At 46.1% G+C, this 12,508-nt stretch overlaps 4 protein-coding genes across 5 annotated transcripts; 2 read left to right on the top strand and 2 right to left on the bottom strand.

Annotated features, from left to right (window-relative positions):
* The first annotated feature begins 674 nt into the window (after nucleotides 1–674).
* On the top strand, nucleotides 675–3,326 carry LOC109750764 (eukaryotic translation initiation factor 6-2). Of its 2 annotated transcripts, XM_020309718.4 has the most exons (8): nucleotides 675–821; nucleotides 909–974; nucleotides 1,597–1,693; nucleotides 1,795–1,880; nucleotides 1,961–2,005; nucleotides 2,374–2,504; nucleotides 2,597–2,707; nucleotides 2,884–3,326. In XM_020309718.4, exons 2-8 carry the CDS (start codon nucleotides 965–967, stop codon nucleotides 3,139–3,141), a joined length of 738 nt encoding a protein of 245 aa, XP_020165307.1. In that variant the 5' UTR covers nucleotides 675–821; nucleotides 909–964; the 3' UTR covers nucleotides 3,142–3,326. The 2 variants fall into 2 exon arrangements, with proteins under 2 accessions (XP_020165307.1, XP_020165306.1); XM_020309717.4 differs by having other exon boundaries at nucleotides 677–974.
* Nucleotides 3,327–3,511: 185 nt separating this feature from the next.
* Nucleotides 3,512–4,324, bottom strand: LOC109750765 (chemocyanin). The gene is made up of 2 exons (XM_020309719.4): nucleotides 4,018–4,324; nucleotides 3,512–3,870 (listed from the first exon to the last, which is right to left on the bottom strand). Exons 1-2 carry the CDS (start codon nucleotides 4,208–4,210, stop codon nucleotides 3,644–3,646), a joined length of 420 nt encoding a protein of 139 aa, XP_020165308.1. The 5' UTR covers nucleotides 4,211–4,324; the 3' UTR covers nucleotides 3,512–3,643.
* A 1,231-nt stretch (nucleotides 4,325–5,555) lies between these two features.
* LOC109750763 (thymidylate kinase) lies at nucleotides 5,556–7,789 on the bottom strand. The gene is made up of 7 exons (XM_020309715.4): nucleotides 7,688–7,789; nucleotides 7,539–7,601; nucleotides 7,124–7,450; nucleotides 6,840–6,951; nucleotides 6,690–6,749; nucleotides 6,188–6,292; nucleotides 5,556–5,967 (listed from the first exon to the last, which is right to left on the bottom strand). The coding sequence occupies exons 2-7, from the start codon at nucleotides 7,583–7,585 to the stop codon at nucleotides 5,857–5,859; spliced, it is 762 nt and encodes a 253-aa protein (XP_020165304.1). The 5' UTR covers nucleotides 7,586–7,601; nucleotides 7,688–7,789; the 3' UTR covers nucleotides 5,556–5,856.
* A 23-nt stretch (nucleotides 7,790–7,812) lies between these two features.
* LOC109750762 (probable protein arginine N-methyltransferase 3) lies at nucleotides 7,813–11,506 on the top strand. The gene is made up of 7 exons (XM_020309714.3): nucleotides 7,813–8,263; nucleotides 8,584–9,036; nucleotides 9,164–9,261; nucleotides 9,689–9,767; nucleotides 9,850–10,110; nucleotides 10,189–10,356; nucleotides 10,655–11,506. The coding sequence occupies exons 1-7, from the start codon at nucleotides 7,949–7,951 to the stop codon at nucleotides 11,093–11,095; spliced, it is 1,815 nt and encodes a 604-aa protein (XP_020165303.1). The 5' UTR covers nucleotides 7,813–7,948; the 3' UTR covers nucleotides 11,096–11,506.
* Nucleotides 11,507–12,508: the final 1,002 nt, after the last annotated feature.

Raw genomic sequence — 12,508 nt, 5'->3', positions numbered from 1 at the left:
ACATCCCCAAAACAATGAGCTTTTATTTTTAGAAACAGCACATAAAACAATATACATATGCATGGAGAACACAGTATTTCTCGTATATACAAGATCAAATAAAAGTAGTTAAGATGCAACAAATACCAAACATATGAGTGATCAGGGAAAGGTATTCCATTTTCTCGCAACCTTTGATTATAGAATTACAATAAAGTTTGCAAAACGTGTGAGTAATTAGAGGAAGGTATACCATTTATTCACAAACTTTGATTGATATATACAAAATGACAGTGAATATTCAGAAACATATTAGTGAAATAGAGGAAATTATAATTTTACCACAAACTTGGAAGAATAACTATAAAACGCCACTAAAATTTCAAAAATCTCGGAAAATTACCATCTTAACTCGTGCTTTTTATGTTGCTATAAATGAAAATTGCTTGTTAAATCAATTTGAAATTTCGTAAGTTAAATCCTATTTAATGGAAGTTAGAAATGCCACTTCCACTTTTTATGACTTGAGGATTTCCAGATTAAATTACGTTTTTCAAAACATTTCGCAGCGAGAGAAGCCCAACAGCGATGGGTTGGCCGAACACACACGGATGGGAGCCTCCCCGTAGCATCATCATGGGCCGTCTGTGACGGCTCAACCTAATAGGACCAGCCCGTTCGGCCCGCACAGTTCCGCCGCGGTCTCTCCGAGCGGCCCGTGCTCATATACCACGATGCCACGGCTCTCCCCTCGTTCCCCATTCTCTCGGAAGTCGCGCTCCCAAACCCTAGCTCCCCACCGCAGCGGCCAACGCCTCTCGACCCCCGCCCCCTCCCTCCCGGTTCGCCGCCCGCTTCCTTCTCCCGCATCAGCGACCCCTCTCCCCTGCCCGGCCGCTCGCTGAATCATCCGCGCGTTTGATCTGCAGGTGCGCGCTTGTTGCTGCAGACGAGAAGCGGCTGAGGCGAAGAAGAGGAATCGACCATGGCGACCCGTAAGCTCCCCGTCCCTTTTCCAGTGCGAGTTTTTGTCCTTCACGAATTCGGTGGCACCGGAAATGGCGGCTGTGGTCGTCGAACCCTCTCGATTTTTTCACTGTTCGGATTGATTGATTGGTTGGTCGCCACGGTTGCGGTGCGCGTTTCGGGGCTGTCGTGAAGTGTCGATTTCGTGGCTAGATGTTGAGAACTGGTGTGATTTAGGCAGCATCTTAGAGAAGGTGTGGTCTCGTCCCTGCAAAAAGATAGTTGACCGTCTGGACATGATTTATTCTTTGGTATTTATGATTAGAAATTCGAACTAATATTTAGATTAGCTTAGAGTTTGTGGCAAGCAGCTGTTGCTGCTGCGGTCGTTATCTAGGATTAACAGCATCACCATTTCGTATACAAGTGGTGTTGCTGTGATCTGAGGGTATGAAATTGTGATGTTTAATCATCTGGTATAGCTCTAAGTGGATGTCCTTGTGCCTGTGACAAGTGTTAGAAGTTCATATGTGATTGTTCAGTATAAGTCATTACCGTTATAGGCTTGGTGTTGCTGTGCAGTTTGTGTCAACTCCGCTTCTCGTAGTCTTCTGGGTTTTGACCCTGTTCTTTGCTATGTGGTTTCTGTAGGTATCCAGTTTGAGAACAACTGTGAAGTTGGTGTTTTCTCCAAGCTCACAAATGCCTACTGTCTGGTTGCAATTGGAGGATCAGAGAATTTCTACAGGTTAGCAATGGATGTTTCCTTTGGTTTAGCTTTTTGCACTTTTGGTGGAAGCAGAGGAATAACCAACTCTTAACTGACTGTTCTTTTGAATACTTATGCAGTACATTTGAGTCTGAGCTTGCAGATGTCATTCCTGTGGTCAAGACCTCTATCGGTGGCACTAGAATAATTGGTCGCCTCTGCGTTGGTTAGCCTTTGAACTTGTATTCATTCATTTGAGCTATCCACTCACTTGTAGTGTACTTACCACCACCTTGATGACCCCAGGAAACAAGAATGGACTTCTCCTGCCACACACAACCACTGATCAAGGTACTTTATTCCAGTACTTCAATGTTCAATCTACGGTGTAATTATTTGCACAATTCTGTTATGTCTTGTGTGTTGTTGTGTACTGCACAGTGCTCTTATGGTTTAATACGCTTTTGAATACGAAGTTGCTTTCTACCAGGACTCACTTTCAAGTTGATTTTAGTACTTCCGAGACTGTTGATACTATAGGAATTACATAGAAGTTGCTTAGAGATTTGTTATGTCTATAGAGGCTGGTTTCTTCAGGCAATTATAATGTCTCTGTTCTTAGAGATCTTGCATCTAGGGAGGCATGATTTCTGTACATAACTGATATTATGATTTTCGTTATGCTTACTATTTTTATGGGTCCTCGTATTTTTTTCTAGAGCTTCAGCATCTGAGGAACTGCATACCTGATCAAGTGGTTGTTCAGCGCATCGATGAGAGGCTGTCCGCCCTTGGCAATTGCATATCCTGCAATGACCATGTTGCGCTCACACACCCTGACCTTGACAAGGTATGCCTATACATCCCTAGTGATGTTTGTTTGCTGGCCCTGTGCCTTCCCTAGCTTATACTCAACTAAAGTATCTCCTGTTCGCCCCCCAGGCAACTGAGGAGCTTATTGCAGATGTGCTTGGGGTTGAGGTGTTCCGTCAGACAATTGCAGGAAATATCCTTGTTGGCAGCTACTGTGCATTCTCTAACAGGGGTGGACTGGTATGGTGTTACTGCATTTGCATCCTTCTGATCTATTACCTCTGTTCCGAAATATAAGTCGCTGGGGGAGTTCAGTTTACACTCCCCCAACGACTTATATTTATGGAACGGAGGGAGTACCTGTTTCTGCAAAAATTGGTTAAAAGTTATTAATGTGCAATTCCTTTGTGATACAGGTCCATCCTCACACATCCATTGAAGATCTTGATGAGCTGTCCACACTCCTCCAAGTCCCTCTTGTAGCTGGAACCGTGAACCGTGGTAGCGAGGTCATTGCTGCGGGCATGACGGTGAACGACTGGACCGCCTTCTGTGGGTCAGACACAACCGCTACTGAGCTGTCCGTCATCGAGAGCGTCTTCAAGTTGAGAGAAGGCCAGCCCACGGCGATCGTCGATGACATGAGGAAGTCGCTGATTGACAGCTATGTCTAAATGATCAAAGGGCATGCGGTGCGGTGTGGTTCTTGAGCTGTACTCTTGGTTGACAGTAGCAAAAAACCGTGCCTGTCTAAGCTGTTACTTCTGTCTGGTCTTCTGAATCTGGAACTACAAACTTATATGCTTTGTACTCGTATAAAGCTTATGGTATCGGAAGACGTGCTCTTGCGCTTTTGTGATATTAGAATCTTATAACTGCGAGTGATGTTGGTTTTACTATATTCGAGCATTGGCCAACTTTGGCTACATCTGCATTGACGATTCATGTATCAAAAGTATAATCGGCACATGCCTTTTGCTCGCTTATTGTATACGAGTACAAAATCATTACACACATATAACCTGCCATATAACACGACAGGCACGGATGATGTTGTAGTCCATTTGAAACATCTAAAAAGACTTATATTTAGGAGCGGAGGGAGTAGTACAGTACACCTTTATTTTACGATAATAATCAACGCATGGGCCGAGAACTTGGTATATGTAGACTGAATTAGGACGCTCCGCCGATGCGGCCCTGCTTCGCGGCGGTGACGGTGATCTTCATCCCGGCCTGGCAGTCGCCGGGGACGCTGGAGATGAAGTAGTTTGGGCCGAGGGCGAGCGTGACGCGGTCGGCCCCGGACTTGTACACCTTGGCGCCGCTCGGCGCGGCGCACGCCCGGTACCCCTCCGCCGACACGGCCACCACGTCGTGCGCTGTCGGGTCGTAGTTGAACACTGCATGCATACGTACCCAAATCCGCATGCATCAACCACCAATTTTCATGCAGCATACGTAGATCCATGTATGTATGCACGTACCATCTCTGGGTTCAAATAAAACTGCAAAAACATCTTACGTTTAGAAACAGAGGGTGTACGTACCAAGGACGTCGCGGCCCTTGAAGCGCTTGCCGTTGGGCCAGGAGCCGGCGTTGACGGACCAGCCGCCGCCGTCGCCGACGGTGAACTCCGCCGACTCCGCCACCCCCGCATGGAGGAATGCGCAGACAAGCAGCACGCCCACGACCACCGCCGTGCTGCCGCTTGCAGTTCCCCGCGCCGCCATTGCTAGCATAGCTCAATTAGCAGCTACCGTATGCCGATCAGTCACTCACTCGACAGAGCAGATTTGTCAAGTGTGAACTGTGGAGGTGCGGTGGCTGTTGCTAGCAATGGCGTCGCCGGTGTGGTTTTATAGGCTCGCCGGAGTGCGGACGTGACGTGAGGCCAAGTGTGCGGAAAGGAGTGTTGAAATTAAGTAAGTACTGCTTGCAATATACTACGACTCCGCATAGTATGTTTTTCCTTTTTGAAAGCGTAAAGTAGAACGGAATTTAAGGGTTGGACCGGCCGCCGACGAACAACCGACAAGAATTGGATTAGAAGAATGTCCTGCGTTCCATGGAAGCATCAAGGCGTGGGAGAAAAACGAAAAGTGGCGCCCTGGACCCATGTATAAGTATATGTACTCCCTCCGTTTCGAATTACTTGTCACAGATATGGATGTATCTAGATATATTTTAGTTCTAGATACATCCATTTCTGCGACGAATAATTTGGAACGGAGGGAGCAGTAATAACTAGACTAGACCATACTCTCGCGTTGCTGCGGGATTTAGTTGCAATCTATTGTTGTGAGATTTGATGGTATGAAGTATGAATGCTTTAGATTATTAATACATTGACTAGAACTAATATTCCCTTTGTCCCAAAGTAAGTGTCTTATGGTTAGTACAACTTTGTACTAACTTTAGTACAAAGTTGAGACACTTATTCTGGGACGGAGGGAGTAATACATATTATATATTAGCATTTGATTATTTTATTGTTGGATTGTATTGAACATAAGTTGCATAATATAATGAAAAACTTTTTCACATACATGCCGTGGTGAGCTTTGATGAGGTGGGGCGTGTGCATATTGAGTCGAATAAAAGTAATGGGGGTCAACTAATAATGACCATCATTGTTGAGGTGGGCTTTTGATGAGATGGCATGTGTTTATGTTGAGATGAATAAAAAGTAGTGGGGATCAGCTACTTAGGTACTCCCTCCGTTTTTATTTACGTTGCGTATTAGGTTGACTGAACAAACATCGTAAAGTTTGACCAAATTTATAGAAAAAGAATATAAACATTTAACATAGCAAATCTACATGATGTGAAAGAACATTCATTAATGAATCTAATGATACTGATTGTTATTTTATATGTTAATTTTTTTATAAACTTTGTCAAAATTTACAAAGCTTGACTTTGACCAAAGCTAATACGCGGACTAAGTAAAAACGGAGGGAGTACTCCGTATAGATCACATGCAGCTACTGAGATAAATAAATGAATTATGGAACGGAAGGAGTATATATGATTCCATATAAAACATAAAAAGCACGCCAGATTCAGTATATGGTCACGAGAACATTATATAAGCTCCATGGAAACAAAGTGCCACTTCACAGATATATTGAGCATCTGCACGCAGGTGTCGGAGTTCATAAATGGGTAAAGCAATCAGCAACGCTGAGTACTAACAGTCAATCACACACACATAAATGGGGAAAGAAGTGATGTGCCTGAATCTCATCCAGTCCACTTAAAGAGATCTAATGGAGCAACAGCCAATTACACACTTTATAGAGATCTAACGAGCAACAGTCAATCACACACTAAAGAGAGATCTTGCCGATGTGACTATGTGGTTTGGCATTTCATCGCGGGAACTCTACCAGGTTAGATTGGTAAGGTGCTTGTCTTGGCATTCTGAAATGCAATTCATGGCAAGTTCTCTTAGCTGTTCTTCCACGGTCTCCATGGGAAGGGAACCATCAACAACCTTCACGAAGGAAAAGGTAATGCAGTAAGCCATTGAATTTCAACAGAGTATATCGCAGGGTCTCTCAATTATTTTCTTCTCTAAATTCTAGACATGTATATTGCTTCACTTTAAGCTCCATCTCCTTGACCTTATACGTGACACGGACTTGAGTTGTGGCCAAAAGAGGCAAAGCAAATGCAATGGCCCTATGTCAGAAATCTTTTGTTGAATAAGTTACCTTCCATGTCAAATCACGGAGCGAATGGTAATGCTCAGCAACTCTCTTTTGGAACTCAACTCTTTCGTATCTCTCACCCCCATAGCCTCCTCTTTCGGCCGCTTTCTGAAACAGCAAATTCACATGTACCATTAAGAATTTCGGATAACCTGAGTAAACAACTGCAGAGAAGGGTACTTTTTGCTACAGATTCTGGGTCTGCAAAGAATTTGCTCAACTACAGATTTTTCATGTTTCCTACCTTAAGCAGAATGACATACAATTGACGCATATTGTTTGTTTCGACACTGAATATAGATGAACATCTTAGGTGCATCACCATCACTGAGTTCTATCTGTATGGTTATTTGATAGGATTATGGGCCTATGGTGGCCATAATCACCCACTATGAGGAACTGAATGACTCAAATGCACAAAAGCATGAAATAAGCATCACAAGCACACATAACCTAAATATCAGTTGCCTTGAACCCATAGGAAGAATTAGGAGCAATGGAGTACCTCCGGTTGTACATCAAGATATATTACAAGATCTGGAGCTAGCAGTCCAACCTCAGGGGCCTGCAACAAGAAAAAACAGGCAATACTTGTCAGCATTTCACACATAAGAAGGTGCGCACCTCAAGCTTGTTAAACAGGTATGTGCCTGACCTTGCACCACCCAATATCAAGTCCTTTAGCAGCTGAAAATGCCACTCCAGAATAAGAGTAGCGGTCAACGACGAGTGTAGTTCCACCAAGTAGCTTGCTTTCCATCAAACTTCTGCACATGACAAACCCAACAAACAGCTCCATATTCAGAACCATACATACATCTGAATTATTGCATATAGTGTGCACACTACAGATCATGTACTCACTACTCAAGAATTCTTTTCAACCTGAATCACTATCAGATTGCACACACTGAGATAGATTTCACAACACGAACAAACCTTTTCTCCCAGCGATTCGCGCTGAAGAGCAAATGGATGGTCCGGTCATCGAGCTGCGACTCGTTGGCGAGGTACGCGGAGATCATCTTCCCGACGCTGGTGTCCCTGTCCGGGAAGCGCCACCCTTCGGTTGCGCAGCCTTTCCCTTCCAGAAAGGACAGCAGCCGGGCGCACTGCGACGACTTGCCACTCCTGTCCAGCCCTTCCAGGACTATGAGCGCGCCGCGGCCGCCCTTGCCGCCGCCGTTCTCCATCCTCGCACCCTGGAACGCGGCCCTGCGCTGCGGGAGCAAGCCGAGGCCACGCGGAGCCGCGATGCTGGCGCCCCTGCGAGGAAGATTGCACGCACAGAGTGAGCTCAAGGTTGTATTCACGCGGTCTGTGGTTGAGGGGAGCTTCAGTCTTGGAGCCTCACCTGCTCCAAGAAGCTGCTCTCCCGGTGAGCCGAACCAACGCAGTCATGCACAGGCGAGTATACCTACGATTCCGCCCTCTATCAGTGTTCTTCCTTACATCGGCGCGACGGTGAGGAAGGGGGGAAGAGGAGATAAGAGGGGATCTTACCTGGGCAGACGGCTGTCTCCGGTGGATGGCGGCGGCGCCGACGGCGAGAGGGAGGGGGCGAGACGAAGGGCGGGTTGGTGGAGACCAGAGACTCGGGTCTTCTCTACGTATTATGGGCCGGGCCCACCTTCCAGTCTCTCTCTTTCGGATATCACGGCCCGGCCCATTCACTAGCCTCATTCGTCCGGGGCTTAAGCTTTCGCCTAGGGTTTAACCGAGCCGCTCGCCGCTGCTCGTCCCTCCACCAAGAAGCAATCGGCCATGGCGACCCAGGCGCGCGAGCTCCCTCCCAAGCAAGAGCTGCCCCGGGACGACGGCGACGACTACGAGGACGACGAGGATGAGGAGGAGGAGGAGGGGGAGGAGGGGTGGGACGACTGGGAGTCGGACGGCGACGACGCGGCGGGCGGCAGCGGCGGCCTCCTCTGCCTGTTCTGCAGCGCGCGGTTCGACTCCGACGGCCCCCTCTTCGCGCACTGCGGCTCCGTGCACGGGTTCGATTTCCACAAGCTCGTGAGGGAGCTCGGGCTGGATTTCTACGGATGCATCAAGCTCATCAATTTTGTTCGGTCCAAGGTGCGTCTCCTCTCCCCCCTTGCTTCCATGACCGCGCTGAGCTTCTTAGCTCGATTGGTTCGCAGTCGAATACGCACAGTTTGAAGCTAATTGCTGCGCTAAACTTTTGTTGTCGTATGAGGTTACCAGTGTCAGGAACCAATCCACTAGTTCCATTTCATGGTTGACTTGGATAGCAATTTTGGTGAAATTTGTGCTTGCTTGCTGCATTCCGTCACTTATGGATCTTATGATTGATCTGTAGGTTGCGTCGATAGTAATTTTGTTGAATTCTGTGCTTGTTTGCTGCATTCCATGACTTATGGTCCTTTGATATGTAGGTTGCAGAGAATAAGTGTTGGAGCTGCGCAGAGATTTCCCAACTTGAGGGCAAGGTTCCATGGGCGGAGGACTCGTACCTGAAACCGTTCATGGAAGATGACTCGCTGTTGCACAGCTTGTCCATCTTTGACGATGAAGAGGACGAGGACTGTGGAATGCCAGTGGTAACAGGGGAGTGTTCAGTGGGCAATGGGAGGTCAGGTGAACTGCAGGGGAATGGTCTAAATACCATTATCGACGATTGTTCTGATATCAGTGCTAGGTTTGAGAAAGCAGTTACTACTGAAAGTAATGGTGGAGATAACAATGGGTCTCTTTCGGAGGAACAGACTGATAGGCAGCTGAAGATTACACGTGCTAGTGTTACTGCCAAGGAAATTAAAAAAGTGGATGACAACTACTTTGGGTCTTATAGTTCATTTGGCATTCATAGAGAGATGCTGGGCGACAAAGTACGTGAACTCTTGTCATATGTGATTAATAGGTCCCTTCAACACATGTGTGTTGGTTTAATTTCATGTATGGGCTATTATGATTCACAAGATCATTTAACTCTCCCACTGTGCCCAACCTTTTCAGGTAAGAACAGACGCTTACAGAGATGCCCTTTTGGACAATCCTAGCCTCATGAATGGAGCAACTGTACTGGATGTTGGTTGTGGTACAGGAATTTTAAGGTATGTAATGTAGGATGTGAAATGCTTTTGCAATCGTGCTTTACTTTGTCTTACCATGACGCCTGATGCTTGGTGGCAGTCTTGGGTTCAGCTCAGGCACACCACAAATAAACTATCACTACTGAGAAAGAAAAACACTGGTAATAATTACGACTTGAACACGTAAAATAAAATAATCCCTTCTTTTGCAATAACTAAATAATAATAATCGCTTGACTAGGTCCAGTGTGCTCAATAGCTTGTTAGTCAGAGTTCTGACTTGGTTTAAATATCTAAATGCAATATTCGATTCACACTGATTGCATGTGGACTAGTGCTCATATCATCAAAGTGCAAGGCTGGTCTTTAACTGATATCGATATTCTTAATAGTGAATTGTCATTCGGCCCGTGCCTTTTGGGCTGTTGCTGACGGATTCTTCTCATAGTCTTTTTGCAGCAAAGGCTGGTGCATCTAGAGTTGTTGCGGTTGATGGGAGTGCAAAGATGTCTTCTGTGGCTACACATGTATGCTTTTCCTGATCATAATGCCAAACTCCTTGTCTCTTTGTACCATGATTTCTGTCTCACAGTTATAGAACAAATGCAGGTGGCAAAAAATAATGGTTTATTATATGATGAGAATGCAAATACAGAACAAAAAGGCGGCCCTCAAGTGATAAGTGTTGTGCATACCAAGGCTGAAGAGCTAAACCATAAAATAGTAGTTCCACCGAATGGCTTTGATGTGTTAGTAAGTGAGTGGATGGGATATTGCCTATTGTATGAATCCATGCTCAGTTCAGTCATATATGCACGTGATCATTTCCTAAAACCTGGGGGTGCTATTCTCCCAGATACTGCAACAATTGTAAGTTTGTAGCAATGCTTGCCTATACTGTTTGTCTCCGGTTTCTGCAGTTGATAACTCGTTTCTTCTGTTCCATAGCTTGGTGCTGGTTTTGGGAGGGGTGGAACTAGCTTGCCATTTTGGGAAAATGTGTATGGCTTTGATATGTCATGTATTGGCAAAGAAGTAACAGGGAGTTCAGCCAGATTTCCTGTAGTTGATGTACTTGATTCCAAGGATGTTGTGACAGATACTGCTGTGCTCCATGTAAGTCCTTGGAACTCTGCACACTTATTTCACTTCTCGATCATCCTCAATTTTTCTGAAGTTAATTGCTATATTGAGCTAGAGAAAAGTTTGTTTTAATAGACTATGGATATAAATTTGATATTTCACTGCTAAGTGTAATACACTGTATTTTCTGAGTCAATGTACTCAAGGTTCCTGATAAAATTAAATGTACTCAAGTCTCGAGATTTACAATGTTTCATCTGTTGTGCTCATATGTCCTTTCGAATGTAGGTATTTTTAATCTAACATCTTGTTTTTTTCTTTCTATATGCAGTACTTCGATCTGGCAACTATGAAGGAAAGTGAAATGGATTTCACCGCGAGCTTGGAGCTCAGGCTTCCTGAAAGTGGCGCAGCTGCTGTAGCAGGAGTAACCTGGTGCCATGGCATTGTCTTGTGGTTTGACACTGGCTTCACCGACAGATTCTGCAAGGACAAGCCTGTGGTTCTGTCCACCTCTCCTTTCTCCACACCAACTCACTGGTCGCAAACAATCTTCACCTTTGAAGAGCCCATAGCGATTACAAATGAGAAATCAGTCGTTGGCTCATCTGCATCAGTTGGCTCAGCGGAGTGCCCAGCTGGGACGATCAGATCCCGCATCAGCATTGTGAGGGCCTCTGAGCACCGCAGCATAGACATATCAATCGAAACCACGGGAATCAGCTCAGATGGCCGGAAGCGCAGCTGGCCAGCTCAGATCTTCAACCTTTGAGCGAAGTGCTGCCCTTGTGATGAAATTTTGCCCTTGCCCTTTTCCACCGCCGAAGCTGTTCGGTCACCCACAGCGATTCTTCGTATCTTTTGGTGGATTTGAAAACTTTCTATGCTGAAGGGAGTGCTTGGTCCAACAAGTTCTGGTGAAGATGGTGGACTGAAGGTAGACTTATTAATTGCCAGTAGTATGAGTTAGTGTCCTGTGAGATGCATGTACCCGTGAAATGAAGCCGGGCAAACTTCAATATGGATCCACCGATGTTAGATGGTCACATGATGAGTGGAAATGTTTCATTTTCTTAGTAGCAGTACATTATCATCGTTGCTCCTTCCTTGGCTGCATGATGAACTGGAAAATGTAGAGTTTAATAGCGTTATGTGCAATTTCTTATGTGATGAGCTTTTAAAATGAATTTTCTTCTGTAACCAAAGTTTTGTAGAGAATTTTTACACAAAGGAAAGGCTGTGTGCGAGACTTAAAAAAAGGAAGGGCTTTGATGGGTAGTTCTGTGGACGCAGATAAACGACCCTCCAGTACTATCCCACGATCAGCAGGACCCATGTCTGATGGCCCCTGCCCCACTGACCCCGCGGCCATGGAAGCACTGGCTAGTAGCGAAGACCTCTCGTTGGCTTTCGACCTCACTCTCATCGATCAAAGATCCTGGCATTCCTTTCACCCAGCGTGGCTCCAAACTATGATCTCATCAATCGTCAGGTTGAAGACACAGCCGACTGTATGTGGATGCCTTGTAGTAGGAAGGTTGCAGCGGTTCAGCGTCGGTCCAGTAAAGATGGCAATGAGTAGGGTATGAGACGGGTAGAGCAATACAATATCCATACTTGTGTAGTCAATGGGTACAAAATTCTACCCATACCCGTATCCATGGGTATGAAACTTCACCCATACCCATACCCGACACCTCCCTCAAGAGTCGCCAGATCGTTTTACCTCTTGTCCTGACGGCTGGAACCCTAACCGCCGTCAGGAGGCCAATCTTCTAGCGCTGTCCTCCGGCGGCTCCCCTTCGCTGGCGACCTCGGTCGTCGGTAGTGAGGGGGGGGGGGGTCGCCGGAACCACGCGCGTGGATCATTTTTACTCTCTCGTAGTCTAGGTTTTTAGGCTGTTCATCGTCTTAGCTTAGGCGGCGACGATGACGACGCTGAATAAAGATTCTTCGGTTCCATTCTTGACGAGGCCATCGGTCCTATGGTTGGGGTTGAATTTGAAAACCAGTTTGTTCAAACAAGGATGGCGTGGCGGCGGCGGCATCCTCGTGGTGGATATGTGTCCTCGAGCTCCGCCGTTTGCTCCAGCGCCGGCGAGTAGCTTGGAGGTAGTCAAGAAGCGGATGCAGATTGGGGTCTGCATCGATGACATTTGGAAGACGGGACGTGTGCTGGGTTCGT

This window comes from Aegilops tauschii, chromosome 2, assembly GCF_002575655.3.
Source record: "Aegilops tauschii subsp. strangulata cultivar AL8/78 chromosome 2, Aet v6.0, whole genome shotgun sequence".
Taxonomy (NCBI): domain Eukaryota; kingdom Viridiplantae; phylum Streptophyta; class Magnoliopsida; order Poales; family Poaceae; genus Aegilops; species Aegilops tauschii.
The sequence above is the reverse complement of the archived record's forward strand: the minus strand, read 5'-3'. Positions and strand labels throughout refer to the sequence as shown.

What these genes read in the sequence shown, in the direction of transcription:
- LOC109750763 (XM_020309715.4), bottom strand. Translation starts at nt 7,585, where the DNA reads ATGACTGCGTTGGTTCGGCTCACCGGGAGAGCAGCTTCTTGGAGCAG. An exon ending in GCGAATCGCTGGGAGAAAAG is followed by an intron (nt 6,952 to 7,123) that starts GTTTGTTCGTGT and finishes TGTCATGTGCAG; the next exon opens with AAGTTTGATGGAAAGCAAGC. An exon ending in TCCGTGATTTGACATGGAAG is followed by an intron (nt 5,968 to 6,187) that starts GTAACTTATTCA and finishes TCCTTCGTGAAG; the next exon opens with GTTGTTGATGGTTCCCTTCC.
- LOC109750764 (XM_020309718.4), top strand. An exon ending in ACACACAACCACTGATCAAG is followed by an intron (nt 2,006 to 2,373) that starts GTACTTTATTCC and finishes ATTTTTTTCTAG; the next exon opens with AGCTTCAGCATCTGAGGAAC. An exon ending in CACACCCTGACCTTGACAAG is followed by an intron (nt 2,505 to 2,596) that starts GTATGCCTATAC and finishes TTCGCCCCCCAG; the next exon opens with GCAACTGAGGAGCTTATTGC.
- LOC109750765 (XM_020309719.4), bottom strand. Translation starts at nt 4,210, where the DNA reads ATGCTAGCAATGGCGGCGCGGGGAACTGCAAGCGGCAGCACGGCGGTG. An exon ending in CAAGGGCCGCGACGTCCTTG is followed by an intron (nt 3,871 to 4,017) that starts GTACGTACACCC and finishes GTATGCATGCAG; the next exon opens with TGTTCAACTACGACCCGACA.
- LOC109750762 (XM_020309714.3), top strand. Translation starts at nt 7,949, where the DNA reads ATGGCGACCCAGGCGCGCGAGCTCCCTCCCAAGCAAGAGCTGCCCCGG. An exon ending in TGTCTTCTGTGGCTACACAT is followed by an intron (nt 9,768 to 9,849) that starts GTATGCTTTTCC and finishes GAACAAATGCAG; the next exon opens with GTGGCAAAAAATAATGGTTT. An exon ending in CAGATACTGCTGTGCTCCAT is followed by an intron (nt 10,357 to 10,654) that starts GTAAGTCCTTGG and finishes TTCTATATGCAG; the next exon opens with TACTTCGATCTGGCAACTAT.